The sequence below is a fragment of the Ictidomys tridecemlineatus genome, chromosome 10, assembly GCF_052094955.1.
Source record: "Ictidomys tridecemlineatus isolate mIctTri1 chromosome 10, mIctTri1.hap1, whole genome shotgun sequence".
In the NCBI taxonomy this organism is placed as follows: domain Eukaryota; kingdom Metazoa; phylum Chordata; class Mammalia; order Rodentia; family Sciuridae; genus Ictidomys; species Ictidomys tridecemlineatus.
In genome coordinates this window covers 72,663,019-72,690,990 of record NC_135486.1, presented here as the reverse complement: position 1 = coordinate 72,690,990, position 27,972 = coordinate 72,663,019, and the positions used below count along the sequence as shown (strand labels likewise).

Here is a 27,972-nt window from a genome sequence, read left to right as displayed (position 1 = left end):
CAGCTTTGCCCCGCCTACTCCATCCAGCCCAGTTCCGCTTCCGGTTGGACGGATTCTGTGCTCCAAAAAGTGGTTGCTGCGGTGGTCACGATGGGGAAGTCAGATTTTCTTACCCCCAAAGCCATCGCCAACCGGATCAAATCCAAAGGACTTCAGAAGCTGCGTTGGTATTGCCAAATGTGCCAGAAGCAGTGCCGGGACGAGGTAAGTGGGCCTGGGATGGCTCCATATTCCCCAGAGGGCCCCGCTGAATATCCAGGTTCAAGTTCAGACGCCGATGAGAGCACAGAATCGGGTTCCCGGCTGCGAGGCTTTGGGGTCTGCACTGGGCTAGTCAACTCAGCCCAGGAGAGCTGCTCTTCCCTGCAGTCTCCAGACCTAGCGGGGCACCAGTGGTCTTTGACACCTCATTCCTTCCCATTCTGCACCCTCCCTCTCCCCCAAAAGAAATTAAATCCACTGATTTTGCGGTTCTCGAAGGGGCGTGGATAATGAATGCAGTGCAGGACGTCCGGGCGATAACAGTAATAATAACCATCTCTGACTTGGCTCTCAAACAGGACAATTAGGATTTACACTTCTTTGTGATTCAAAGAAAACAAGGGAAACAAAGCTCTTTCGCACAATTCATCTAACAAGCATTTATTAAACACCTAAATGAACTAGGACCAGATATCAAAATTATGAAGTCAGACAGCACCACTTAATAGCATATTCTCTTGGACAAGCCACTTATCATTCTCTATACCTGTTTATTCCTCCGTAAAGTGGGAATAATAACTGTTCCTACTTGTAAGATTGTTGTTGAGTTTAAATAAGTGAATTGTAGGTAAAGTGGCTAAAGAGAATCACAAAGATCTTGAAAAGTCTTGTATATTGTGCTACAGAGCTTATACTTTCCCCCATATTGAGGTGGATGGTGGGGGTCCACTGAAGAATTGAGAGCAGCTAATGGTGTGACATTTTTCTTTGGAGATCAGATTAGAAGGGAATGAAAGAACACTGAGGCAACAGGAATAATCTGATCCAGGGCTTCTGAGAGGGATAAGATATTTTAAGTAGGCCTCATAGAATGACATTGATAGTTATTTCATTTCCATTTCCTTCTTTCTATGTAAGTGAAGGTGAAATTCTCACACAGAAAACTAGGGACTAGTACAACGAATATCCTTATATCCATACCCAGTGTCTTAGTCTCCTTGGGCTTTTATAATAGAATGCAATAGACTGAGTGCTTCAAACAATAGAAATATGTTTCTCACAGTTCTGGAGGCTGGGAAGTTCAAGATCAGGAGGCTGGAATGGTTGCAGTTCTAGTAAAAGCTGTGTTCCTGTTTGTAAACAGCAGTCTTCCCTGTGTATCTTTGGGCAGACCTGGCCAGCTCTAGGCTCTTATAAAGGAACTAATACCATCATGGGGCTTTACCCTCACTATCTAATCTAAATTTAAGGCCCCACTTCCTCATGCCATCCTATTGGGGATTAGAGTTTCAATATATAAATTCTGGGGGACAACAAGTATACATTCTGTAACACACAGATGTAACAAAAGTGTTTTGCCACGTTTTCTTTTTTTGGAAATATTTTAAATTATAAACATCAGGGTATTTTACCTCTAATACTTAAATATGTATCTCAAAATTTCAGGATTATTTTCTGTATAACCACAATATATGTCAATAAGTCACTAATGTGACAAAATTATTAAGAATCCCCATATATCATCTAATAACACATTTCATATTTTTTCAGTTTTCCTGTGTTTTTTAAAGCAATTTTTTCAAACTAAGGCCAAAAGTCATGAATAGGATTTGATTATTGGGACTTTTTGTTCTTTTTAATAGACCTTGATTTTTAGAGCAGTCTTAGTTTCACAGGAAAAAGCAACTGGACAGTACAGAGATTGCCCAGTACCTCTCCCTCCCACATGCACAGCTGACCCCAACATCCTGCAGCAGAGTGGTGCACTTGTTATGATAGATGAACCTGCTTCAACATATTAATACCCAAAGTCCAGTTTACATTGTGGTTCATTCTTGATGTTGAATATTTTATGCTTGTTTTTTTTTTTAACCTCCAACAGTCACACCATTCTATGATTTTGACAAGTGCATAATGACACATACCCACCAATAAACTATCTTACAAATTAGTTTCTAAAAATTGTACTGTGGGTTATCAGAATTTTTAATATATTTATTTTAGTTATCCATGGGCACAATATCTTTATTTTGTTTATTATTTTTATGTGGCACTGAGGATTGAGTCCAGTGCCTCACAGATGTGAGGCAAGGACTTTCCCCCTGAGCCTCAACCCCAGCCTGCTTATTAGGATTTTTAATTCTCCAAATTTAATTTTAAAACTTTAGATTGGTGATAAGACTATTTTTTATGATTACCACTAAAAAGCAGATTTTTAGAGCTCAATGCAGTATGTCTATTTAGAGTCTATTTCGATGACCTAAATCAGAAGTTCACTACTGCTTTTGCATCTTTTGTAGAATGGCTTCAAGTGTCATTGTATGTCTGAATCTCATCAGAGACAGCTATTACTTGCTTCCGAAAATCCTCAGCAGTTTATGGATTATTTTTCAGAGTAAGTAATTCAAAGACATCCTTACCTCATAAGCTTATTCAGTTGAATACTTAATAGGTGCTTAGTATTTTATATATTGGAAGTCTGTTATTCCTTATATGTTAACATGATAGCTGTATTCTCTCTCTGCTCAGCTTTTAATTTTCTTTTTCGAAAATTTACCACAGTTTTCTCACAATTATTAGACTTTCCTTCCTTCCATTTTAAACATGAAACTACTTTCATTCTAACACATTTCTGACTAGAATGGTGCTATGCTCCCAGCTTCCTGACCTCAAGATCTTGTCTACTTAGGAGCTGTGGAGGGCGGTGCCTCTGAATGACTCTCAAGGTTTTCTAGCTTCAGTTTCCTTATCTGTTAAGATGACACTAACAATAGCACCCTCTTCCAAGGATTGTTTTCCCTTCACAAGGCTTATAGGAAAATAAGTGAGTTCATATTTCACATGCTTTCAAGAGTACTTGGTACTCAGTTAGGATTTGCTGTTAATTATTATTATTCTATTAATACTTAGTCTTGCTTGTTTCCATATTTTTGTTTCCAAACTTCCTTTTGACCTGAAGACCCCTTTACATGTTTAAAAATGATTGAAGGCCACATAGAGCTTTTGTTTATGTGGGTTTTATGTATCAACAGTTAGAAATTAAAACTGTGAAGACTGGGGCTGTATTCAGTGGTAGAGCATTTGCCAAGCTTGTGTGAGGGCCGAGGTTCAAGTCCATGCACTGCAAAAAAGGGGGGAAAAAAAGGAGGAGGAGGAAAGAAAGAAAACTTAAAACTGAGAAATTTTAAAATACTATTTTTAGTTCATTTAAAAATAGCAACATACTTATTAAATATTAAATAACATTTTAAAATGAAAAAGTATATTTTCCAAATAAAAAGCATGAATGCTTTGTTTTTGCCAACAATGTTGACTTAATAGAAGGCAGTTGGTTTCTCACATCTCCTTCTGCATTTAGTCTGTCATGAATGTTTTGTTTGAAGCACATGAATATCCAGTATTTACATAAATGTATAATTAGAAGGGGAGAAATAGTTTAGTAATATTTTTAGATAATTTTAGATAGTCTTCTTAGATACTACATCAATTAAAATATGTGACAGTTTCTTAAAGCTTAGTCATAATGTAGACTCTGAAATTAGATTAGTGAAGTTTTTGTACTGTTAAATTAAAATTAATTGATTTATCTTTTGTGTGGATCTTATGTCTGTGCATGATTTTGTAACATATGTTAGACATTTGAAAAGTATCAGTTTACTACATTACACAGATCTTCCAAATCATGGCATATTATATCCTGTAATGTCATCAAATCATATTAACCCATTTGTCCCATTGTCCCAGATGCTGAATACCTATCAAAACTTAAATTGATCAACAAATATAGTACTTGTAATAACTTTAAAGTCGATAAATATACCACTTGTGATAACTTTCAAATAATTATTATTTTTATTTTTCAAATAATTTATTATGTTTTGTTCATAGATGAATGATTAGAACATTTGAGAAAAAAACATACACATACACATGCATATATATACACACATATGTTCTTGATTCTGATTTCCAACTTATTTTAATACACCTGTGTCAATTGTGTTGAAATATTTGCAGAATTGGAAACTTGGGACTTCTTGGGTTAATATCAACATTGATGTCACCAGAACATCCCTAAGTGTCAGGAAGCATGTCAAGCCCACAGGAGCAAGTACTAATTCACCAAAATTCTACTTGTTGCTTAAAAGGTCAAATTTCATTATTGGCCACAAATACTGTCAGTTTTTTTCCTCCACATGACAGGTTCACTTTGTTTATATTTAAGAAAATGTATTCCAAAGTTCCAATTTGGAATAGTGATACTTTACATGTCAGGGTTCTTTCAAGAAAAAATAATGTCCTGTGAAAAAGTGTTTCACTTCATAGCTCTAAAACCATATGAGAGAGTTGAGATTTAATACATCTAATAAATTTTACTGTTTCCTCCAAGACATAGTAGATGAAACTCGCCCTGGTTTTAACTGTGAGCTCATGATGTGAAGAATACACTGGCTGCTAGTGTGGTTTGACATCACTGCCCCCTGCCTGGCTTGAGTGCTAAGTTGCTAGCAAGTTTTTCCTCCATTGCTTGTATGCCATCAGTGCAAATAACAGTCACAAAGGCAAAATTGCTGTTCTATGAGTTACCTTCCTCCATTGCTTGTATGCCATCAGTGCAAATAACAGTCACAAAGGCAAAATTGCTGTTCTGTGAGTTACCTAAAACTATCTTGAACATGGCCAGGACACGTGCTACACTTTGGGAAACGCCCTCCTAGCAAGAGCGGTCTACATTCGCTGTTCTGCTGTCTGCTGTGGCTCACTTGTGCCTCTTGAGTCTTCTGAAGAGTTGCTTGTGCCTTTTCTCATCTTTATCTTCCTCGATCTTTCTTCAGTACTTATAATTCTTCATCAAAACCTTTGTTCTGGGGCTGGGGATGTGGCTCAAGTGGTAGCACGCTTGCCTGGTGTGCCCAAGGCACTGAGTTCGATCCTCAGCACCACATAAAAATAAATAAAGATATTGTGTCCACCAAAAGCCTTTAGTACTTTTTTCCTTCAGTATCTACTCTTTTCCTCCCAGCTCTGCAAATGCAGGAAAGTTCTCCAAGGTGCCTTTTGACTTTCACACTCAATTCAGTCAATAGTCTCCATGAATCACCTTATTCTTTTTAACTGTTATTTTTATATTTAGATGCCTCCCAAATCTTGAAGTTCATTCCTAACATCTGTCTCAATTTACAGATTTTTTTCCCCCTTGATAACTCTAATTTTTATTTCTGAAGGCTGTCTCAGTCAGAGTCAGGTTTTTGTTTTTGTTTTTTTGTGGTGCTGGAGATTGAACCCAAGGCCTTGTACATGCAAGGCAAGCACTCTACCAAAGGAGCTAATCCCCAGTCCCAGAGGCAGCATTTTAAAAATTGAACTCACTATCCTGTGTATCAAACCTGCCTTCTGATCTGTTTTGACTAGTTGCTATTTGCTTAGAGTTCCAAACTGCAAACCTCAAGTTCTGTTGGAATCCCTACTTGTCAATTCTTCTACATAATATCCTTGAATTTTAGTAGTATTTCTCAGCATCTCTCACCTGAATATTTTCAGTTTCTTGCTCACTAATCTCCCAACCTTTAGCTCTTGTGTGTGTATGTGTGTGTAGGGCAGGTTGGTACTAGGGATTGAATGCCACTGGGCTATACCCACAGATCTTTTCAAATTTTATTTTGAAAGTAGGTCTCACTAAATTGCCCAGGCTGAGCTCAAACTTAACAATCCTCTTGCTTCAGCCTCTCAAGTAGCTGGAATTATAGACATGCACTACCTCACCCAGCTAACTAACCTTCAACTATGGCCTCTCCTGTACATGTTTTATACCAGTGGTTCTCAGACCACTGTGTGTATCAGAGTCAGCTGGTGGGCTTAACAGAATGGCATACCCAACTTCTGATTAAGTAGATCTGGAATGGGCTAGAGATTTTGCATTTTTATCTAGTTCTCAGGTGATGGTAATGGTAATGCTGATGGTTTGGGGAGCCCCATTTGAGAATTTTTGTTCTCTACTATTCACCACAATTATCTTTGTAGATTTTAACAATTTGCTTCCCAAACTAAATTATTTAGTACTTTTCTAATGCCTGCATAAAACTTGATCTATTTAGCATGACATTCAAGGTACTTAAAAAAATGAGTCCTAACAACTAATTTTCTTAAAATTAATTTTAACCTTATTATTATTATTATTATTATTCACCTCCCCTTATTCTATTCTACCTCCAGTATCATCCTCATTTTTCTCTGCCTTAAACTTTACCTAAAGTAGCATAAGTGTCATCTCTCAAACGTGATGTTTTTATAGCTCTCTGCTAGCTGTAAATGACCTCCTTTTTACCTATGAAAGTCCATTTATACATTTATATTTCACTGTTCATATTAAAATCACCTCTGGGCATCTCCTTCAGTTTATTTATTTATTTATTTATTTGTAAAATTTAACTCAGGGCACTCAATCATAGAGCCACATCCCCAGCCCTATTTTCATTTTATATAGAGACAGAGTCTCACTGAGTTGCTTAGCACCTTGCCATTGCTGAGGCTGGCTTTGAACTCTCCATCCTTCTGCCTCAGCCTCCCAAATCTCTGGGATTATATGCAGGTGTGACACCCTGCCCTTTTTTTATAATATTTCATTCCATTTATTTTTTTAGTTTAACTTTGGTTATGATTGTTATGCTAAATTGTAAACTCCTTAAAGATCAAAATTTGTATTTTGTTTTTTCCTAGCACTTAATACAGTGTACCTACTTAAATGGGACCTGCTAAGTGCCAATTTCATCTGGAATAAAGGCATTTTTGTTATGATAAATAAAATGGGGATATAATACCACATTTAGTAGCACTAGGAGACTTTGTAAAGGACCCTCTCCAAAGATATGTGGTAACTTTTCCTATGGTTGCTTTACCAAAACAACATTTTAATTCCAAACTGACTTTTAACTTTGATCCTTGAAAGCTCTATCTTTTGGAGTTCCTTCCTTGTTCAGCTTGTAAAAGATTCTAACAGATAGTCTGAACATTAAAAGTATATGATTGCTTAAATGTCAGGAAGATATGCTGTATATTTATAGAAAGTACCCTAATATTTTCCTTTCTTTCTTAACCAGGGAATTCCGAAATGACTTTCTAGAACTTCTCAGAAGACGCTTTGGTAAACATCTTAAGTGTTATGTAAATAATAGCTTTATAATCTTACAAACTTCTTAGGATCAACAGTGTTATCTTTTGTTCTCAGGCACTAAGAGAGTCCACAACAACATTGTCTACAATGAATACATCAGCCACAGAGAGCACATCCACATGAATGCCACTCAGTGGGAAACACTGACTGATTTTACCAAGTGGCTGGGCAGAGAAGGTGAGAAGAAGAGGTTATTTACATTGTTATTATGACATCACTGACTAGAGAGAAAGAATTGTCATTTTCTCTCCAAATTCATGGAAAAGAGGATGTATGAGGCAATTTGAAAACTGCAGGAGAGGAGTATACTATTCTAGGATAGGTTTTGTTTATTATAGTTGACTACTAACATCTAGACTAAGTTCATTTGACAGTGCTAAGATTTGTCACTGAAGGTGATTTTTTAAAATTTGCTTTTCTTTTTTTGGCGAATGGGGCTAGTGGGACCTGAACCCAGGGGTGCTTAAACACTGAGCTCAATCTCCAGCCCTCCACCATCCCCCCCCTTTTTTTTTTTTTAATTTTGAGAGAGGGTCTAGCTAAGTTGCTTAGGGCCTCACTAAGTTGCTAAGGCTGGTCTTGAATTTGTGATCCTCCTGCCTCAGCCTCGAGAGCCTCTGGGATTATAGGCGTGCATTACTGCACCGACTAATTTGCTTTTTTTTTTTTAGGAAGGAAAGAGAAAAAGATTTTATAGCATCAAATTACTTATTTAGTGTGTTACTTTATTTTTACAGAGAATCATATATTTTTTAATATTAGATACTTAGATATCGCTGAATAATTTTTATGCAAAATAATACTTTTTTCATGTTTCCCTTGTTTACATATTTTGCTTCATTGTAGCTGTATAAAAATCAAAATAATAGGTTTTTTTCTATTTAAAGAGATAAAAGATTCCACTTATATCTGAATTTCATTAAGTAAAAATATGAAAAATTCATATGCTTCATGAATTTCTGTATTTTAATGTGTATGATTGTATTTGAATGATTGAGTAAATATGCAGAGAAGAAACACATTATATTTACATTTTGCTTGATTACATGCAAATTTATGGTGTTGGTTGTTTTTTTTAAGGCTTGTGCAAAGTGGATGAGACACCAAAAGGCTGGTATATTCAGTATATAGATAGAGACCCCGAAACTATCCGCCGCCAACTGGAACTAGAGAAAAAGAAGAAGCAAGACCTCGATGATGAGGAAAAAACTGCCAAATTTATTGAAGAACAAGTGAGAAGAGGTCTAGAAGGAAAAGAACAGGTGAACAACAGTATCATCCAGAGAGGCGATGTAAAAAATCTAAAAACGTAAAATGGCTTGTTTTCTCAAACAGCAAATTAAGATTTTTAGGTGGTGTTTCTTAGTTAGGGGAGAAAGAGCATGACCAAGTGTAAAAGCACAGGCTTTGGAGTTGAGAGAAATCTCAGTGTATTCCTTCCTAACTTCATGATCTTGAATAATCATAGAATCTGTAAACCTCAGTCTCCTTATGTCTAAAATTGAAATAGTACCTAATGGGAAGACATGTAAATAGATCATTTCAGCTAAAAATTATAACTGTGTGATTAATGCACTGCTGGAAATAAACACAGCATGAGGATGGACTCTTATTCCATTCCCAAAAGGGCAAAGAATGTTTGAAGGTGGATAGAAACTCTGAGCTGAGGGGTTTCAAAGAATCAGTGGGGAAAGCCAGTGAACGGGCAAGGAAGGTAAAGGGAAGGGGTCCAGGTGTTAGGATCACTAGATCAAGGTACTTACTTCAACAAATATTTGTGGGTGCCTCCTGTGTGACTTTTAAAATTCAAACATACTGTTGTGATTTCCTTCATGTTCTTTCTATCAGTGTTTTATTCTTTTAATGAATTTTTAAAATTATACATAAAAGCACAAAATTGTATTAATGGGTGCCATGTGATGTTTTAATACATGGATACATTGGGTTAAACATGTCCTTAAATTATTATTATTTATTAAGATATAGTAGCCCATTTTACGATCATAACACTGTTATTCTGCTGAGGAACATTTGACATATTTTAAATTTCAGGCTATTTTGAGGAGTAGCTCAGTGGTTAAAGTATGAGCATTACCTGAAAAGTAATGCAGGAAGTTGCAGGCCATAGAACTTAAGACATTGATAAGGACCAGTATTATGGATCAGCATTTTTTTTTTCTTTTTTGTACTGGGAATTGAACCCAGGGACACTTAACCACTGAGCTACGTCCCCAGCCCTTTTTTATTTTGAGACAGGGTCTCATTAAGTTGCTTAGGGCCTTCCTAAATTGCTGAAGCTGGCTTTGAACTTGCAGTACTCCTGCCTTAGCCTTACAAGCCTCTGGGATTACAAGCATGTGCCACTGTGCTCAACTTCTTTATTTTTTAATTTCTTTCATCTTTTTATAATTTAAACCTCAGTTTGCAGTAGAAAAAATAAAATTTCATATTGTGAAAATTAATAAGAATCACATCTTCTTGTCCAGAGGAAAGTAAGAAAAATAGTTTAGTTTTTAGAATAATATTATTGTTTGTTAGCATTTTGGTTTAATATTGCTAAAAACTTCAAATTATTTGTTCTTTTCAGATACAAATAGTATTTTATCTTAAAAGGCAGGAGAAATTCTACTGATCAGCCCATCCTCATTATATAAGAAAGCCCATCCTCATTTTATAGGGAAGATTTTAAAAATGTTCTTTTGCCTCACTATGTGAACGCTTATGTGAGCACTACCTGAGAAAAGAATATTTTAACTAGATCTCAAAAATGTCTTATTTTTATTAGTAAAATCAATAATTAATATTTATGGCACACTTACAGTGGCAAGCACTGTGCTGTTTTTTTTTCCATATTATCCTATTTAACACTTCTAATAACACTTAATGTGCATTCTCTGTTTTAAAGATAGAAGAGCTAAGGCTTAGGAAAGGTGATGAGACTGACAAGAGGTTACAAAGCTGATAGGTTACAGAGGAGAATTCGATACACAGTTTTGTTTGTTTAATGTAAAGCTCTTAATTGTTACATTAGAGTTTTGTCTTTGAGCTGTTTGTACCATAGGTAGCAAGTCATAGTGTAAGCTATTGAATATTTATAGTAAATGCACTCTAAATTATTTCTCTCTCTCTCTTTCAAGGAGGTCCCTGTTTTTACAGAATTAAGCAGAGAAAATGATGAAGAGAAAGGTAGTTTTAACTTTTCTTTCCTCTTTGTTAACCATGGATTCTTTTGTACTGACTTTGCTAAAAGTAGCATGTCTTGGGCTGGGGTTGTAGCTCAGTGGTAGAGCACTTGCCTCACACAGATGAGGCCCTGGGTTCAATCCCCAGCACCACATAAAAACAAACAAATAAAAATAAAGATATTTTATCCATCTACAGCTAAAAAAACATATTTTTAAAAAAGTAACATGTCTGTGAACAAGACATTTGATTTGTCAGGGTTGCGTTGTTCTTGTCTATAAAATGAAAAGATTATATGCTATGAATTGGATAGGATGCCTTCAGTCAACAGTAACAAAATTGAATAAAATAAGCTTAAACAATAAGGAGATATCTTTCCATGATAAGAATCTCAGTGGTGATGATTCTGCATGCCATTCAAACACACAAAGTAGCTTTCAGCATTCTAGTCATCACATCCAGACCTGGCATTTTCCAAAGGATGACAGAGAATCTCTTCTGGAGTTCCCTTAGGAGTAAGGAAACTTCCTAGAAGCCCACCAGTGAACTTCCTTTTGAATTGCTGGCCAGAATTAAAAGTAGTCCAGAGGGAATTGTACTGACTGGTTTAGACCAACAGAATTTACCCTAGAGCTGCAGATAGTGTTCTATCCCTAGAACCATGGCCAAGAGATATGACACTCAAAGTTGGAGTGCTATGAGCAAGGAAAAGGAGGGTTGAGGGATGGAATGTCACAGCAGCCAGCGTCAATTGCCACAACAACGTGGCATGTAAGGTCCTTCCCATCTCTACAAGCATCATGTAGGACATTTTCTGGAGAGGAGCATTTTAGCTTCATTTATTAGCATGTTCATGATTTCTTATGTGAACGCCTGTGGAATCTTGTCTGAAAACTTGTATTATATTTTTCCTGAACTCTACATACGTATGTATATGAAATAACCTTTTTTTTTTTTTCCTTCTAGTCACATTTAACCTGAATAAAGGAGCATGTAGCTCAGCAGGAGCAACATCTTCCAAATCAGGGTGAGCTACAGTTACAGATCTGAACACTTTACAAGTTTCATGAAATATCATGTCGGTTACTACATTTTCAAGTATTGTGAGTCATTTTTTTTCTCATTGCAGTTTTCATTTTGGTTTGTTTATTATTTTTCAGCAGTTGTTCTTTTCTCATTTCCCTGTGGTAAGATGATTCTTTTGTTTGAGAAAAGGCTCATTTCATTTTATTTTTGAATGTGATGGGGTCTTGCTGTGTTATTCACTCAGTTCAAGTGGTCTTGCTGCCTCAGCTTCCTGAGAGTCTGGAACTAAAGGCCACTGTGCTGGACTAGGAAATGCTCATTTGGACAAAATGCTTCAATAGATAGATTTGTGGTTCTCTGTGAATCCTTCTCTGTTTTATGGTTCCTTCTGCTTTACTGTTTTTGTTTGTTTGTTTGTTTTTTGTTCTTTGTTTTTAAAGAGAGAGAGAGAATTTTTTTTTAATATTTATTTTTTAGTTTTCAGCAGACACAACATTTGTTTTTTTGTGGTGCTGAGGATCGAACCTGAGCTGCACGCATGCCAGGCGAGCACGCTGCCCCTTGAGCCTCATCCCCAGCCCTTCTGCTTTACTGTTGTACTGTATATTTTCCTACCCATTTCCCACAGTTTAAATGTAGACTGGGATGTACATTTTCTATTTTACCTGCTATAGTGTGATTTTCTGAAAATAGAGACTAAATTCTCAGTCTGTCTCCTTATTGCCCAGTGCAGTATAAGTTCCTAAAGAATAATGATATTTAAGAATAAAATAGTGGTAGGGTAATGGGCATACACGTGCCATAGTAAACAGTAAGAGTATTCAAGGAGCTTGAAGCAGGGGGAAGTTGTTAAAGGTAACAATGAGGTAGATTGTGTAAAATATATTGAAAATTGTGATTATAAAATATATTGAAATCTGTGATTGTATGGATTAATAGCAAAGGTGGCACCAATCCAAGGATTTGTAATCATTGGGCAGAGTTTCTTGTAGGAATTTTTTTTTTTTTTGTATAAGGTTGCAATATCCTTTGTGCAAGATCATGATTCTAGAAGAATTTTTTTGTGATAATTATTATCAGGAACCTTTTATAACCTCCCAGATTCATTCATTCATTTGTAGATTTATTTATTTATTGGTGAGGGTTGACACATTGCCTCCATTTTGATTTTGATGACTTTCCACTTCACATTTCCTTTTATTATTTGTTATTCTGAGATGTTGATGAATGTTATGGTTGTTCAACTGGCAATGAAATCCATCACTCTTGTTAGTTTCCTGTGGCTGTTGGAACAAACAGGGAGACTTGAAACAACAGAAGTGTGTCCATCTTTGGAGGTCAGAATTCTGGCATCTGCATCACTGTGCTGAAATCAGTGTTTAGAGGATTGTAGAGAAGGCTCTAGAGAAGAACATAGTCCTTGCTTCTTTTAGTTTGTGGTGGCTGCCAGCCTTCCTTGGTTTGTGGTTGCACCCTTCTAGTCTTCATGACCATATCTTCACACATCTCTTCTAGTTCTTAACATCACTTTTTCCTTTACAGATTAAGCCTCCCTGTGTATCCCTCTTAAAATAACAGGGGTAATTACACTTTAGGCCCACTCAGGTGGGATAATCTCTACATCATAAGATGTTTTACTTCATCTGATTTGCAAATATCCTTTTTTCTTAATAAGATAACATTTTTATATATTCCAGAGATAAGGACCTGAAATCTTTGGGTGTCTATAAGGCACCCTAATGTCAAGCCTTAATATTAGTAGGGAAAATGTTTTATTAAGTTCGGTATATTGTTTGAATTATCTATATGAATATGTATATAGAGTTGCAGAAAGTCCAATTAAAAGAACTCACCTAAACTTTTTTTCTCTGAAGTTATACTTTGTGTTTATATGGGCAGAAATTTGTTTTTCTGCTGGTTTAAAACTGTTATATGTAAAACCTAGAATGAGCTGGGCATGGTGGTGCATGCCTATTTCTCTGGAAAGAAAAAAAAAATACACACATAACTCAGAATCAGTCATTTTAACCTTTACTCGTGTGTGTGTGTGTGTGTGTGTGTGTGTGTGTGTGTGTGTGTGTGTGAGAGAGAGAGAGAGAGAGAGAGAGAGAGAGAGAGATAGTGAGGATTGAACCCAAGGGTGCCTTTCCACTGAGTTATGTCCCCAGGCCTCTTTACCTTGGTACAGGTTCACACTAAGTTGCTTAGGGCCTGCCTCCTTTAGTTGCTGAGGCTGGCCTCTAACCTGTGATCCTCTTTCCTCAACCTCCCTTGTTATTGGGATTATAGGTATGCATCACCACACCCAGCTCATTTTAACCATTTAAGTATGCACTTCAATCACATTAAATAAATCCACACTTTTATACAACAATCACCACCATCTATCTCTAGAACTTTTGCATTATCCCAAATGAAGCCCATTAAACAATTCCCAAATCTACCTCTCTGCAGCCCTTGGTACCACCATTCCATTTTTCTTCTGTATGAATTTGACTGCTCTAGGTAATCCATATGAGTAGAATTATGCAATATTTTTTCTTTTGCATATGGTTATTTCACTTAGCATTGTGTCTTCAGAGTTTGTCCATATTGTAGCTAAGGTCAGAATTTCATTCCTTTTTAAGGCTTATATCTTGTTATAAGGATATTCTACATTTTGTTCATCTGTTTATCCAATGATGAACATTTGAATTATTTCCAGCTTATGGCTATTATACATAATACTACTACGAACACTGGTGTATACAGACCTGTTTTGAGATCCTGCTTTCAGTTGTTTTACATATAGGCACATTAAGTGAAATTGCTGGATCATATGATCATTTAGTTTTAGGGTTTTTTGTTTTGTTTTGTTTTTGAGGCATTGCCCTATTGTTTTCCTACGACAGCCACAATATTTTAAATTTCTACCAGCAGTTTCTCCACATCCTTGCTAACACTTGTTATTTTCTGATTTTGTTTTGGCCATCCTCATGAGTGTGAAATGGTATTTTGTTGTAATTTTGATTTCTGTTTCCTGAATGATTAGTGACACTGAGCATCTTTTCATGTGCTTATTTGCCACTTGTATATATTTGGGAAAAAGTCTATTCAAGTTTTTTGCTTATTTTTTTATTAAAATTGTGTTTAGTTTTAAAAAGAATACGTGACAACCTTAAATAAAATAAAGTTTCCAAGCTGAGATCAAAATACTGAAGTAATTTCTGGATGCATCTAGAGAACTCATTATTGAGGAATTGTGGAAGCTGGGAGTAAGAAGGCAGAAAAATTGAGCAAATGTATTTTCAAAAACTAGAGAAAAATCTTTAGAAAACAATAGACTAACAAGCTTTTCTGACTGATTACAATAGGAAATAGGTGGTTGGTGAATGTTGAAGGAGAAAGTTGTTACTACCAGAGCCAAAAATAGCTACTTATTCCCAATTTTCTCTTTGCTAGCTTTCTTAGTTCCTATTTTATAGACATATTATAGTTGATTACAATCAGAATGAAGCCTAAATTCATTCTGGTTGAATTCATAGCTCAAGCAAGGTACATTTAAATCTAAAGAATGTTTGAAGTAACGGGTTAAGTAATTTCTCTTTATATGGACATGATCTTTTCAGAACTAATGCACATTATGTACAGCTGTCACAGACCTGGAAATCAGAATTTTAAAATATGTTCACTGGATTGAATTACAAGACAAACCCAGTAAGTGAAATTTTACAGAGGCAAATGTAAGCCTTACAGTTAAATAAGGAGAAAACAATTTCTATAAAGACTGTGGAGGAGTCTTACACTATAATTTTCTAGAAAAGATGTAGGAATTTAAGTTGACTTCAAGCTGAATATGAGTCCTTAAAGTGTTCTGGCTTTCTAATAATTTTAATGTTGTTTTTAAAAGCATTTTTTTAAAAAGCCCAAATAAAGGAAAGTAATAATTCTCTTTTATCCTCCATCAACCATGGTAGCTTTGTGTAATTATGACGCATTAAATGATGAGATTGGTAAGATTCATTTAGTTAGCAAATATTAATTAAGTATCTTTTATGTGAGTTACAAGGTAGTTCTGTTACTTTAAAGCAGAAAAAATACAGTATAAGAGTGGCATCATAGAATACAACTGATTATATATAATGCAGGGTAGAGTGTGATTTGCTCCATTAAGTACTAGGTCAGGTGAGAAAGCTGGAAGATTCAAGAACCCCCATGAAGAATTTTTAGAGATTATTTTAGGTATAAAATGAAGCATGTGCAAATTTTCAGTGACATGAAGCACAGAGCATGGCCCAGTTGCTAGCAAACTGATCAGAATGACTGATGTGCACATAAGAAGTCAAAGGATAGTTACTGAAGTGGTATTCTTTTGATAAGTGAATATTGGCAGTCAAGAATTTAAAATGTAGACTTAAACACTTAGGCAATTAGGAATAGTAAAAACTATTTAAGTGATATGTTGAAATTTTGGCCTTAAAAAAAAACCTTGCTTTCAACAGTAATGTGCTAGACTTATGCTAATTGTATAAAAACGTCTCATTTAATCTTTGTAGTAGAGCAAGGACTTGGGTTCTATTATTATCCCCATGTATACATGTGGATCTGAGCCTTAAATTATTGAGTTTTAAAGGTCCTAAGAGAAATACCCTCAAACCCTGATCTGCCCACCACTGGGGCCTGTACTGGCTCCACTTTGCTCTATGGATTGTAGTAGCACTAACTGAAAGGGCAAGAAGATAGTAGGGGGAGCTAAGACAGGACAGCATAAATGTTGTCATAATGCCAATAGTCGTGCACAAGATGCACATAGGCTCTTCACTGTTTTGACCAATCTCTAAATTAACCATGTAACATTTATTCTGTATTGTTGATCCTGCACAAAGAAAGCATTTTTTGGTATATAGTTTTTATGAACAAGCATGGTTCTTCTCTTCAGTTCTTTAGGACCAAGTGCACTCAAGACACTAGGGAGTACAGCTTCAGTGAAACGAAAAGAATCTTCCCAGAGCTCAGCTCAATCTAAAGAAAAGAAGAAGAAGAAATCTGCACTCGATGAAATCATGGAGGTACAGTTTATGAATTACTTATGGATGCTATAGCAATCAGAAGGAAGATGTAATTCAAGCCTAAGGAAAGTTAAATATGTCACCATTTATTAGAATAATATAAAATTAGAGAAACTTTCCATTCAAGGTTAGGGCAAAGAATCCTAGTTGCCATTCATCTGAACAGAGTTGGAACCCCATCTACCATGTTTATTTTCTTGCCTCAAGTGCAGTCTTTGAAACCCTCCATGCAGTGAGCACAGTAGAGTTCAGTTATAAGAGCTTTAGTAATAATCAAAACTGGGATCCTTTATGGATATTCTGCCTCCTCCAACTTGTACTCTCCTGTTGCCAATGGCTTCCATGCTTTGCCTCCTTGATAGTAGGAGAAAGCTGTGATATGTTTGACATGCTTGATTTAACATGAGGGCTAAATTTATATGATGAATCATTTAAATCATAAATTTATATGATGAATCATGATCTTGAGAAATTTGCAGTAGGTTCTTAATATATTCCTAAATATCCTTCTTCCTTTTTTACTCATGACCTTACCTTATCAATGAATTTATAAAACAAATGGAAGAGGAAAAGAGGAAGAATGGGAGGAAAGAATAATAAATAGATACAAGAAGCTTCACTTTTTTTCCTTTAATATTATTTCCTGTAGTCTTCTCATCTTTCATTTGCAAATGAAAAGGAGATAATTGTTTAGTCTTCTCTGCTACTAGCTCTCACACAGTACAGGGCACTCTAAAAAGCATAAAATATAATATGAACATACCATGAAATGTTATTCTACCATTTACTAAATATTGAGTTGCTGTTATGTGCTGGACATTATACAAAGTTCTAGGTCTGAATGATAGGGACAGAAATATGTCCTGATTTGTCATGGGACTTTCATTGTAGTGAGGGAGCCATTCAGTAAAGAAACAGACCTATAAATACTAAGTGACTGAGTGCAGAGGAGGAATGAGGGTGAGGAGTGGGGAAAACACTTGTGAAAGTTTCCTAAGGCAACAGAGATTTCAGCTCACATGGCTGGAGCATAGCAAGAGCATGGGTGGTACATTTTAGATTAGAGAAGTAGGGGCAACACTGCAGAGGTCACACATGCCATTGACAAGGAATTTTTGAATTTAGTTTAATTTAAAAGAAAATGGAAAGACAGATCTACCTTTTAAATACAATACATACTAAATTTAGAATGTTCTTTGTTCATATTTGATAATTGAAGATTTAAAATGAGGTTTAGAATCAACCAAAGAATTACAATTTTGGGTCCCTTTGAAAGTTGGTCATAGGGTTAACTTTAAGCCACTGAGAAAGAAAAAGATGTACTGTGTAGCCATAAAGGTCACACGTCACCTTTTTCCTTTTGGTTGCTTTTTGTTTTATTTACATCTCTCTTGATGGTACTTTTCTTTCATTCATGAGTTTTATTATCACTCACACCAGAAGCCTCCTTTTTGCTGTTAGACTGCCTCCCTAACCATGCTGTGCAGGTTTGGTCTACGCGTTGTTTTTGCCACATGACAAAACCACCTGTTCCAATTCATGACAGTCATTGGAGGACACCTGGAGAGGGTACTGTAGTGCTTGCTGGAGGATGGCCTTGTAGTATTGACTAACTAGGGGTTGTTACTGAGTTTCTTAGTCACTTCCCTTGCTTTATCACAAATCCAAGGTTTTTTAAAATTAAAAACTAGTTAGAAATAATGTTTATTTGTATTTATCAGAGCTTGCATATTGTATCATTGGTCTTTGGTGCAATGTGGATTTTATGGTGATATTTTGCTAACTAGAATGGTATTTTGAAATAAATTGATGATTTTAAAGAGATAGTTTTATGGATGTCTTGTGTGTTCTGTAGATTGAAGAGGAAAAGAAACGAACAGCCCGAACAGATTACTGGCTACAGCCTGTAAGTATCAACTCTAGCTTAACTTCCATGTTTACATTTAGTAGAATTGTAAATATGGAAGTATTAGTTTTCAATTTATATCTTATGAAAATACTCATTTAGGTACTTTGTAGAAAAAAAGCAAGTTTTAATTTTATAAACTCAAGGAATTATATTTAATTGCTTACTAATTATTGCTTATTATTTTTAAATAATAATTTAAAGTAATTTAAATATTTAAAAAGCTTCTTCTTATTTATTGATGCTCTATTTTGAACTTACTGAGATGTAGAATTTTCCTAAAAGTTTCAGAGTACCATATTTATTCTTTTAGAAACTGGTTTGACCAATAATAGGGTAGTGAAAGTAATGTATGACTTAGATTAATTTCTGATTTGAGAAAGTATCTTGAAAGTTGAGTTCAGAATTCTAATTCAAGTCTTCATAGTCATTCTTTCACTGGCATGGAAATTACTTAACTTCTATGTTTTGTTTTTGTTTTTTGTTGTTTTGGGTACTGAGGATTGAACCTAGGGGTACTTTACCATTGAGCTCCATCTCCAACCCTCCCCTGCTTTTTTAAATTTTGAGACAGTATCATTAAATTGTTTAGGACCTCACTAAGTTGCTGAGGCTGGCTTTGAACTTGGGATCTTCCTGCGTCAGCTTCACAAATCAATGGGATTACAGGTGTGTGCCACCACATCCGTCAGGACTATATTTTTTATATTTAGAAATGTATTGAACAGATCGGTATAAGCTAAGGGTAAAAAAAGTACAATAATTTAATGAATTGTCTTTAGATCACTAGAATATGAATCCATGAGGGCCTTTAAGAAATTTAACTTAGAAATATTATAGCTAAATCAGAAAAGATGTTTTGGCATTAATTGGCTTCATGTAGAAAGCCTTAGTAGAAGAGAGGCTTAAGAATAAGACCATTCACATTTTCTCTTAAACATGTCTTTCTCCTATTAAATATTCTCCTCTTAAAGTCCTAACAAAATTTTGTCAATATAATTCTTACTATGGCTTTATGAAGGGTTTATGACCATCTATTTGTTACATTAACTTGAAGTAGCAAATGTAACATCACTGCAGTGAATATAGCAATCAGACAGTTTAATTTTCTTTTTTAATATTTATTTTTTAGTTGTAGTTAAACACAATATCTTTATTTTATTTATTTATTTTTATGTGGTGCTGAGGATCGAACCCAGACCGTGCGTGAACATGGTAGGCGAGTGCTCTACCGCTGAGCCACAACCTTAGCCCAATTTAATTTTCATTATCAGCTTTTGAGCAGCTCATCCAAAGCACAAAAGAAGAATGATAAAGCAGTAAACTCAGAATTCATTAATATGAAATGAGCTTGGATCTCTTTCCCATTTGAGATGAGATACTCTTAGCTAGAGCTGAACTGAATAATACTATGTGTATCAAAAAGTTCAAAGCAGGCCAGTGCGGTGGTGCCTGCCTATAATCCAGCAACTTGAGAAGCTGAGGCAGAAAGATCACAAGTTCAAGGCCAGCCTGGGCAATTTAGCAAGATCCTGACTCAGAATTAAATAAAAAGAGCTGATAGTGTAGCTCAATACTTGCCTAGCAGGTGCAAGGCCTTAGGTTCTATCCTAGTACTGAAAAAAGAAGGAAAAAAAAGAGAGACTGACAGAGAAAGACAAAATGCTCATAGCAACCTAATGAGAAAAGAACATTGTGAAAGTTTCACGCATAATCTCAATGGCTCAGTTCCTTTCAATTCCTGGTAAGACTCTTGCAATCTGTTTTTATCATCAGGGAATACCAACAATATATTATCCTTACTTTCACTGTTTTTATTGGAAAGAAAAAAGAAAGATAAGAACTAATAGAATTTGAGATTTACAAATGAAAGTCCTAGATCTTAAGAAATCTTCACTGTGGAGATCAATGATTTTGTATATACTTTTTCCTCTTGGTAACCATGTTGGACAAAAAAGAGAAATAAGAATAAAAGATTACTAATGAAATATTCAGCCAGTGCTGGGAAGGATTACAACTCACTAATTTCTTCTTTTTTTTTTTAACTAAGAAAAATAGAAAATAGAATTACTTTCTGTTATTGTTTTTATTTTTATTTCTTCATGTATTTATTTATTTTTTAGTTGTTGATGGACACAATACCTTTATTTTATTTATTTATTTTTATGTGGTGTTTAGGATTAAACCCAGAGCCTTGCACATGCTAGGTGAGCACTCCACCGCTGAGCCACAACCTCAGCCCTTAGAAAAGATAATTTCTGTCTTTTCCTTTATTTTTTGTTGTTATTTTCCAGGAAATCATTGTGAAAATTATAACCAAAAAACTTGGAGAGAAGTATCACAAGAAAAAGGGTATCGTTAAGGTAAGGATATGAAGTTATGCATGGAAATTGTGAAAAAAGCTACTGGTTACCCAGTGAAACTATTTTGGTATTTCTTGAAAATTAAATCCTTGTAGCAGAAGTATTATTGTGTCTAAGATTCCAATTATTCCATAAGATGAAATCTGAATTCATAATAGTTGGCGAAATACTTTTTTTCCAACCATAGTTTATATTTAACCTTGGTCTGTTTTCTTACTGGAACAAATAGTATTAAAGAAATCCCATCACTATTGCTTAAAAATCTCAGTTGTGCATGCCTTGCCCATTAACCAGTGAAACGTTTTCTTCTTGTTAATGATGGACAAGTATAATTATGCCCCAGAGGTCTCACGAGGACTTTCCTTGTGTATTACCTAGGAGACTAGCTCTCTAGGGTTTTGAAATTCCAGTCCTTTTCTGCCTTTCCTAAATATAGTTTCATTCTAGCACCCAGCCTTATGCATGTGTAAATTGCCTTTTTTTCTGTAGTCTAAGCTAGGCAAATGGCCCTTCCTGCTGGATTTCTCAGTCTTATTCGAAGATCACTAGTCTCATATTCTTTCCAGGTGAAAACCTTAGTTAAGCTTTGAATTGAGTTCTATACTGAGAACCATTAACAGAAAAATCATGTATGGGATCTGGAAAATAATATTACTTATAAGAGTTACTTGTATCTTTCAATTGAATTTCATTTCTTTTTATTTTATTTATATTAGTTCTTTTCACTTAGTATTCACATATTCTTCTATGATAAAGGTATTCATTTTACATGACAGGAAGTAATTGACAAATATACAGCTGTTGTAAAGATGATTGATTCTGGAGACAAGCTGAAACTTGACCAGACTCATTTAGAGACAGTAATTCCAGCACCAGGTAAACTTTTTTCAGACCACTTATATATATATTCCATCAAAATAAGTGATTCTATTCTTAAAAACCTTGTTTTTTTGGCATTACTTGGTAGTTACAGATGTGTTTCATTTTCAGAAATATTAACTGCCAATATAACTGATCCCTATTTGACTTCAGGTGTCACAATACTTGACTAGTCCTTTGATAAAGCTGTTTTGTGGCATGAATGAATTTTCCCTTTCTGGAAAACTTTTTTTTTTTTCCTTCTGAAACAAAACACAGACATGTATCAATAAAATTAATCATATTAGGCTTATATTGTTAACATATTTGTTTAGCTATCTGAAATAGTCAAGTAAAAGTCTGTTTTACTTACTGATTTTTTTCCCCTTAACTATCTTTGTCTTTTGGGTCCTTATTCATATCTAACTATAAACACCAATGGGGTTAGATTGTCTCTGACTCAAAATCTTCTTGAACATATCACTGAGGGTACATTGATAATGTTGATCTTAGGAACTTCCACATATCATATCCTTTATTTTTCTCCCTCAAATGAAACTCTTCTTATAGATTGGCTTTATCAATGTATAATTGATGAACAATAAATTGCACATTTATCAAAAATATAAGCAATTTTAATGTGAGTACTGCTGTGAAACCATCACTAAAATGAAGACAATGAACACTTCCCTTTATTTTCCTTTCTAATCCTTCCACTTGATCCCCTACTCTTGCTTCTTCTGTCTTCCTAAACAACATCAGACCTGCTTTCTGTCATTGAAGATTGGTTCATATTTTTACAGAATTTTATATAAATGAAATCATACTGGTGTCTTAGTTTTGTGGTTGTTCAATTTAGGTTATTTTGACATTGTTGTTGGGTCTCACTTCTTTCAGTTAACATAATTATTTTGGATTCATACATGTTGAATCTATAGTCCATTTATTTGTATTGCTGAGGAATATGTCAGTATGTTGATATACCACAATTTATCCAAACACCTGTGGATGGACATTTGGGTTGTTTAAAATTTTTTACAGATACAGATAAAACTGTGAACATTCATGTACAAATCTTTGTGTGGGTGTATGATTTCTTTCGGGTAAATACTTCAAATGGTTGTCACATGGTAGACATAAGTTTAAATTTTTATAAAACTGCCAAACCATCTTAGTAATTAAAAAAAAAAAAGACAATGTAAGTAAATTTTCTTATACTTCTGGACTCTGAACATTTTCTCTATGTACCCTATACACCTTGTGATCTAAAATTAAAACATATCCATTTAAGAAATAATTGAAAACAATGAGGGGTTTTATAACATTAGAGTAATCAAAGTTATTTATAAACTACACTTTAGAACACCACATAGTTCTTAACATGATTAAGAACCTCCAAGAGAAGTTTTTTGTTTTTATTATATTCATTGTAACACATTTTGTTGTAACAAGGTAGGAAAAAAGTAGACAGTTTCTTTGCATTAAGTTTTATACACATTTCTATTATAGGGAAAAGAATTCTGGTTTTAAATGGAGGGTACAGAGGAAATGAAGGTACCCTAGAATCCATCAATGAGAAAACATTCTCAGCTACAATAGTCATTGAAACTGTAAGTTTGTTTACAACTAGATAAAAATTTGAAAATGCTTTAAAAATGTATCTTAGTTCTTTTTAATTGAATTGAACTTTGTTTTAATTAGAGTATGCGTTTTTTTTGTTTGCCTTCCTTCCTATATAGAAATCTGTAAGCTTTTTTCTCTAGTGGCTTTGTCCTTTATGAAGCATTTTATTTTCTCATTACAAAAGAAATGGGTACTCATTATACAAAAATCTGAAAAATATAATTTAAGTAATTCTAAAAAAATGCTCATAATTCCAAAGATAACCCCCATTAATATTTTAGTCTGTTCCTTTTCAGCCTTTGCATTTTGTAAAATTATATACAAGATGGACAATTTTATATCCTAACTTTTTTCCCACACATCTAATGTAATATAATATTAAAATTAATTGGAAAATGTAATCATAGTTGATGGAAAAGGAGCCACAGATATCAATAAATTTTCAAAATGTCCCCCTCCTTTATTAAGGAACTTAAAGTAGCAGAAATCAACCCAGTTATTTCAAGAACTCTTATATATAAATAAAATTATTTGTCGACTTTAAACTATAAGTTTACTGACAGGTCTTTGGGTGAGATCTGAGATTTCTTAAAATTAAAATTCTTCTTAGAACTCTAAACTACTGCCATATCTTTCTATAAACAAAAGAAATTTCATCTCCAGTACAGTAGGTTTTAGTTTGGGATGGGGTGATAGACCCCTTAGAGAATCTGATGAAAGTTTGGCTTCATTTTTCAAAAAATTATACCTAATTGCCAAATTTTATGTTTTCTCTTTGGGAAGTCATAGGCTCTCTAAACCCATGGACCTGTGAGAAAATATTTGTCTCAGAAAGACATTCTGGTAAAAACACTTAGATCCTTATTTAAGAGAACGCACACTTACTTCAGTAAATTAAGGGGAAAAAAAAAAAGTATCATGACAATACTAAAGTAGAAACTATCATTCACTAACATAAATGTAAGGTAATAAAAGTTAAAAAGGGACTCTTACCTGGCATTGAGGAATATCGGTCTCACTAAATTTACATATTTGGGTTTTTTAAAATTCAAGTTTTTCTTTCTTAATCAGTATGAAATGATGGGAAATCCCACATTTCCTTGACAGATTGATTGTCCTTTACTTTTTAATTTCATAGTCCTGTCCACTGTAGAGCCTACTTCATGTTTCCATCCTCAGGAAACACAGAACAACCTATTGAGGATATTTTAGGTTGTGTCCTGATATCTTGATCACAGTTGATATAATTTTCATCAAAAGCTAATTTCTTCCCTCCTTCCCCATAAACCCACACTTCTCTCTTCTTTTTGGTGGGTTGGTTGTTCACAGGGTTGTTTTTGAGATAGGGTCTAGGAGCAAAACCACAGTATAGCTTTTCAGGTTGGTTACAAAGCAACACATACTTCCAAAAGAGGAAATTCACTTCTAGTTTTTGTTTCTCATTTTTTTTTCAGCATGCCCACATTTAAACAACAACAAAAAGGCTGCACGTGTAATGCATGTTTGTCTCTTATGTCCCCATGTTTTCTTTGAATCACTTTTCAAGTTGTTTCTCCTGCTATTTTTATTACTTTAGAGAACAGATTTTTAATAGCTGATAATGTATATCTAAATATAGCCTAATCTTTTTTAGCTATTTGTCTAATGAACCCAAATATCTGGTTCCCTTCTTAACTCTCCAGGTGTGCAGTTCTTATCAGACAAGTTTAATTGACCATAGACCGTTAAATGCAGTAATGAAAGATTTGATCTGGGTCATGCTTCATCTGGAAACTTATTTCCTTTAAATATAATTATTATTATATTTTTAAAAACTGACATTTTGAAAAGCATTTTTAACACAAGCTATGGTTCTTTGTTGAAAAATATTAAAATCTCACTGAGTGTGGTGGCACTCACCTGTAATTTCAGCAACTTGGGGCAGGAGGATCGTGAGTTCAAAGCCAGCCCCAGCAACTTAGTGAGGCCCTAAGCAACTTAGCATGACCTTGTCTCTAAATAAAATATTAAGAAAGGCTGGGGATATGGCCCAGTGGTTAAGCACCCCTGGGTTCAATTCCCAGTACCTCCCCATCCCCCGCCCCAAAAGTCTCAGTCCATGGTTAGAGTTGTGATTGTCATTGTTATCATCATCATGTTAGTGCTATACTTTGTAAAGGAGAGGGTTTTAATAATAAGTATTGATAAGTATTGTGCATATATCCATTTAAAGTTCTAAGTATTATTCTGGGCATTTAATAATATATGTTTTCCAACAACTCAAAAGTAGAGGCACTGCTGTTATACCACCTGGGGATACCAGAACAGAGACAAGAGTGGGAAACTGAAGAGCAGAGGTTAAATTGCTTGCTCTAGGTGGGAGTTGAACTTGGAAGTCTAGGATAGGAGTCCATATTCTTTTTTTTCTTTTAATATTTATTTTTTAGTTTCGGGGGGACACAATATCTTTATTTTTATTTTTATGTGGTGCTGAGGATCGAACCCAGTGCTTCACGCATGCTAGGCGAGTGCGGTACCACTTTAGCCACATCCCCAGCCCTAGGAGCCCATATTCTTAGCTCCTTTATTCCCAGATTGTCTCTACCTTTGAAGTTTTCCCCTTTTCCTTTTTGTTGATATGAAGTAAGGAAGAAAATATGTTTAAAGATAGACCCATATTCTGTAATAAGACCAGCCTGAACTATCACAACTCACTTGATACATGAGAGTTGTTATATTGCTTTTAATAATATTTGGAAAAGGAAAAAGAAACCTCAATGGATAATGGCACAAACAAGATAGATATGTATGAAGTTTAAAAGGGGTATTCTTCATCACGGAAGTGTTCTTTTCTGAGTTGTAATTTGTAGAGCCAGGTCATTCCTATTAGTGGCTCTGCCATTTTAAGAAGTGGCACCTGCAGGTGCCATGTCAGACAGAACACAGAGGAGTATGACAGATTGCAGGTAGGCAGCTGGTGTGGCTGGATCATAGCTTCTGCTCATGCCTATGGGCTGGAGCTCCATTTATGGCCACATCAACCCACCAAGGGAATCAGGAAGTACAGCTGCTTATTAGGGAAACTGAGAAGACACTGCACAGCTGGGAAGTCTCTGTCACTATGTCTACTGATTACATTAATTAGAATGCCATAGATTATTTTTAAATGCACAGATGTACAGAAATATTAGCTACCTCATGATATTCTAGGGATATGGAAAAGGTAAATTTTGTCCATAAGTGTGGTGTCATTTTTTTTCCCTTTTAAATACATGTGTTTTTAACCGTTTCTAAATTATTTTAATTTGTAGGGCCCTTTAAAAGGACGAAGAGTTGAAGGAATTCAATATGAAGACATTTCTAAACTTGCCTGAGTTTGAAAATTTGTTAACAATACATTAAAATTCTAAAGCATCAAATTGGTGTTTGCCAAGGCATTATGAGACTCTACTGTGTTAGGGTATTTCTTTTATATAAAACAAATGGATTTATTTAAATATTACTGTATAGTTGTTGTGAAACTTATAGAAAAATCTAATTATGTCTACTGAAGTATCAAGACTATGTAATTTTTCCTTGTTTTTTCTTTTTTTGTAATATTTCCTTGATTTTTTATTTTCATTAAAGAACGTTATTGGAGAGTGTTTTATATTGGATAATTTAGAATCATATAATCAGAGAAAATCTTTCATGTACTCTAAATTTATATTTTCCATAGTAGAATAGTAAAATTGAACTCTAAGTATACATTTTAAAAAGCAAAGTTACAAATATAATAGTAGCTTTATTGTGATATAATTTACACATTTAAAATGTACAGTTCAATGGTTTCCTATATTTATAGAGTTGTGCAACCATTTCCATATCTAATTTTTTTAGGATATTTTTATCACCTTGGAAGGAAAGCCTGTACACAATCTTTACTCCTCCCAGTCACTTCCAGTTTCTGGGAGCCATTAATCTACTTTCTGTCTTTATGGATTTGCCTAGTCTAGACGTTTTAAATAAATGGAGTAACCTAACATGTGGTCTTTTAAGACTGGCTTCTTAATACTTTGCTAAATAATTTCAAGATTTATAAATGTTGCAGTGCTTCATTTCTTTTTATTGCCAAATAATATTCACTGCTTGTTCATCCATTCATCAGTTGACAGGCATTTGGCTATCTCTGTTTTTCAGTTATTATGGATAACGCTACTGTGACACTTGTGTAGATGTGTGTTTTCAATTCCTAGGAGTAGACTTGCATAGTCACATTAGAGTTTATATCCTGTTTAATATTTTTGAGGAACTGAACAGTTTTACAAAGCAACTGCATCACACCAGCAAAGGTGAACTATCCATTTTTAAATAAATAGAGCATCATATTATTTGGGAATGCAGAAGACTGGAAACCCACCTCATTCTTACCTATGCTCACCTCCCCACCAAAACAGGAAATGTATGGTTCACATCATTGAGCATGAGCAGGTGCAATGAAATCCAAGTATGAATGGTCTTATTGGGGCTTGTTCTCTTCGTTGGTTCCATTCTCAGGCATTCTTAAAAGAACAAGATGGTTCCCAGTGTCTCCAGTTTACATCTTACTTTCAGTAGCACTAGTTAAAAAAGAAA

The 27,972-nt window shown here is 34.7% G+C and overlaps 1 protein-coding gene across 3 annotated transcripts; it reads left to right on the top strand.

Annotated features, from left to right (window-relative positions):
• Nucleotides 1-17: 17 nt before the first annotated feature.
• Kin (Kin17 DNA and RNA binding protein) lies at nt 18-27,380 on the top strand. 3 transcript variants are annotated; one of them, XM_005320293.5, is made up of 13 exons: nt 18-204; nt 2,502-2,596; nt 7,299-7,342; nt 7,427-7,549; nt 8,453-8,634; nt 10,510-10,558; nt 11,522-11,582; nt 16,500-16,629; nt 18,485-18,535; nt 20,830-20,898; nt 21,675-21,774; nt 23,266-23,366; nt 26,670-27,380. In XM_005320293.5, the coding sequence occupies exons 1-13, from the start codon at nt 91-93 to the stop codon at nt 26,730-26,732; spliced, it is 1,182 nt and encodes a 393-aa protein (XP_005320350.1). In that variant the 5' UTR covers nt 18-90; the 3' UTR covers nt 26,733-27,380. The 3 variants fall into 3 exon arrangements, with proteins under 3 accessions (XP_005320350.1, XP_077879310.1, XP_077879311.1); XM_078023184.1 differs by lacking the exons at nt 21,675-21,774; nt 23,266-23,366; XM_078023185.1 differs by lacking the exons at nt 21,675-21,774; nt 23,266-23,366; nt 26,670-27,380 and having other exon boundaries at nt 19,128-20,902.
• The last annotated feature ends 592 nt before the right edge of the window (nt 27,381-27,972 follow it).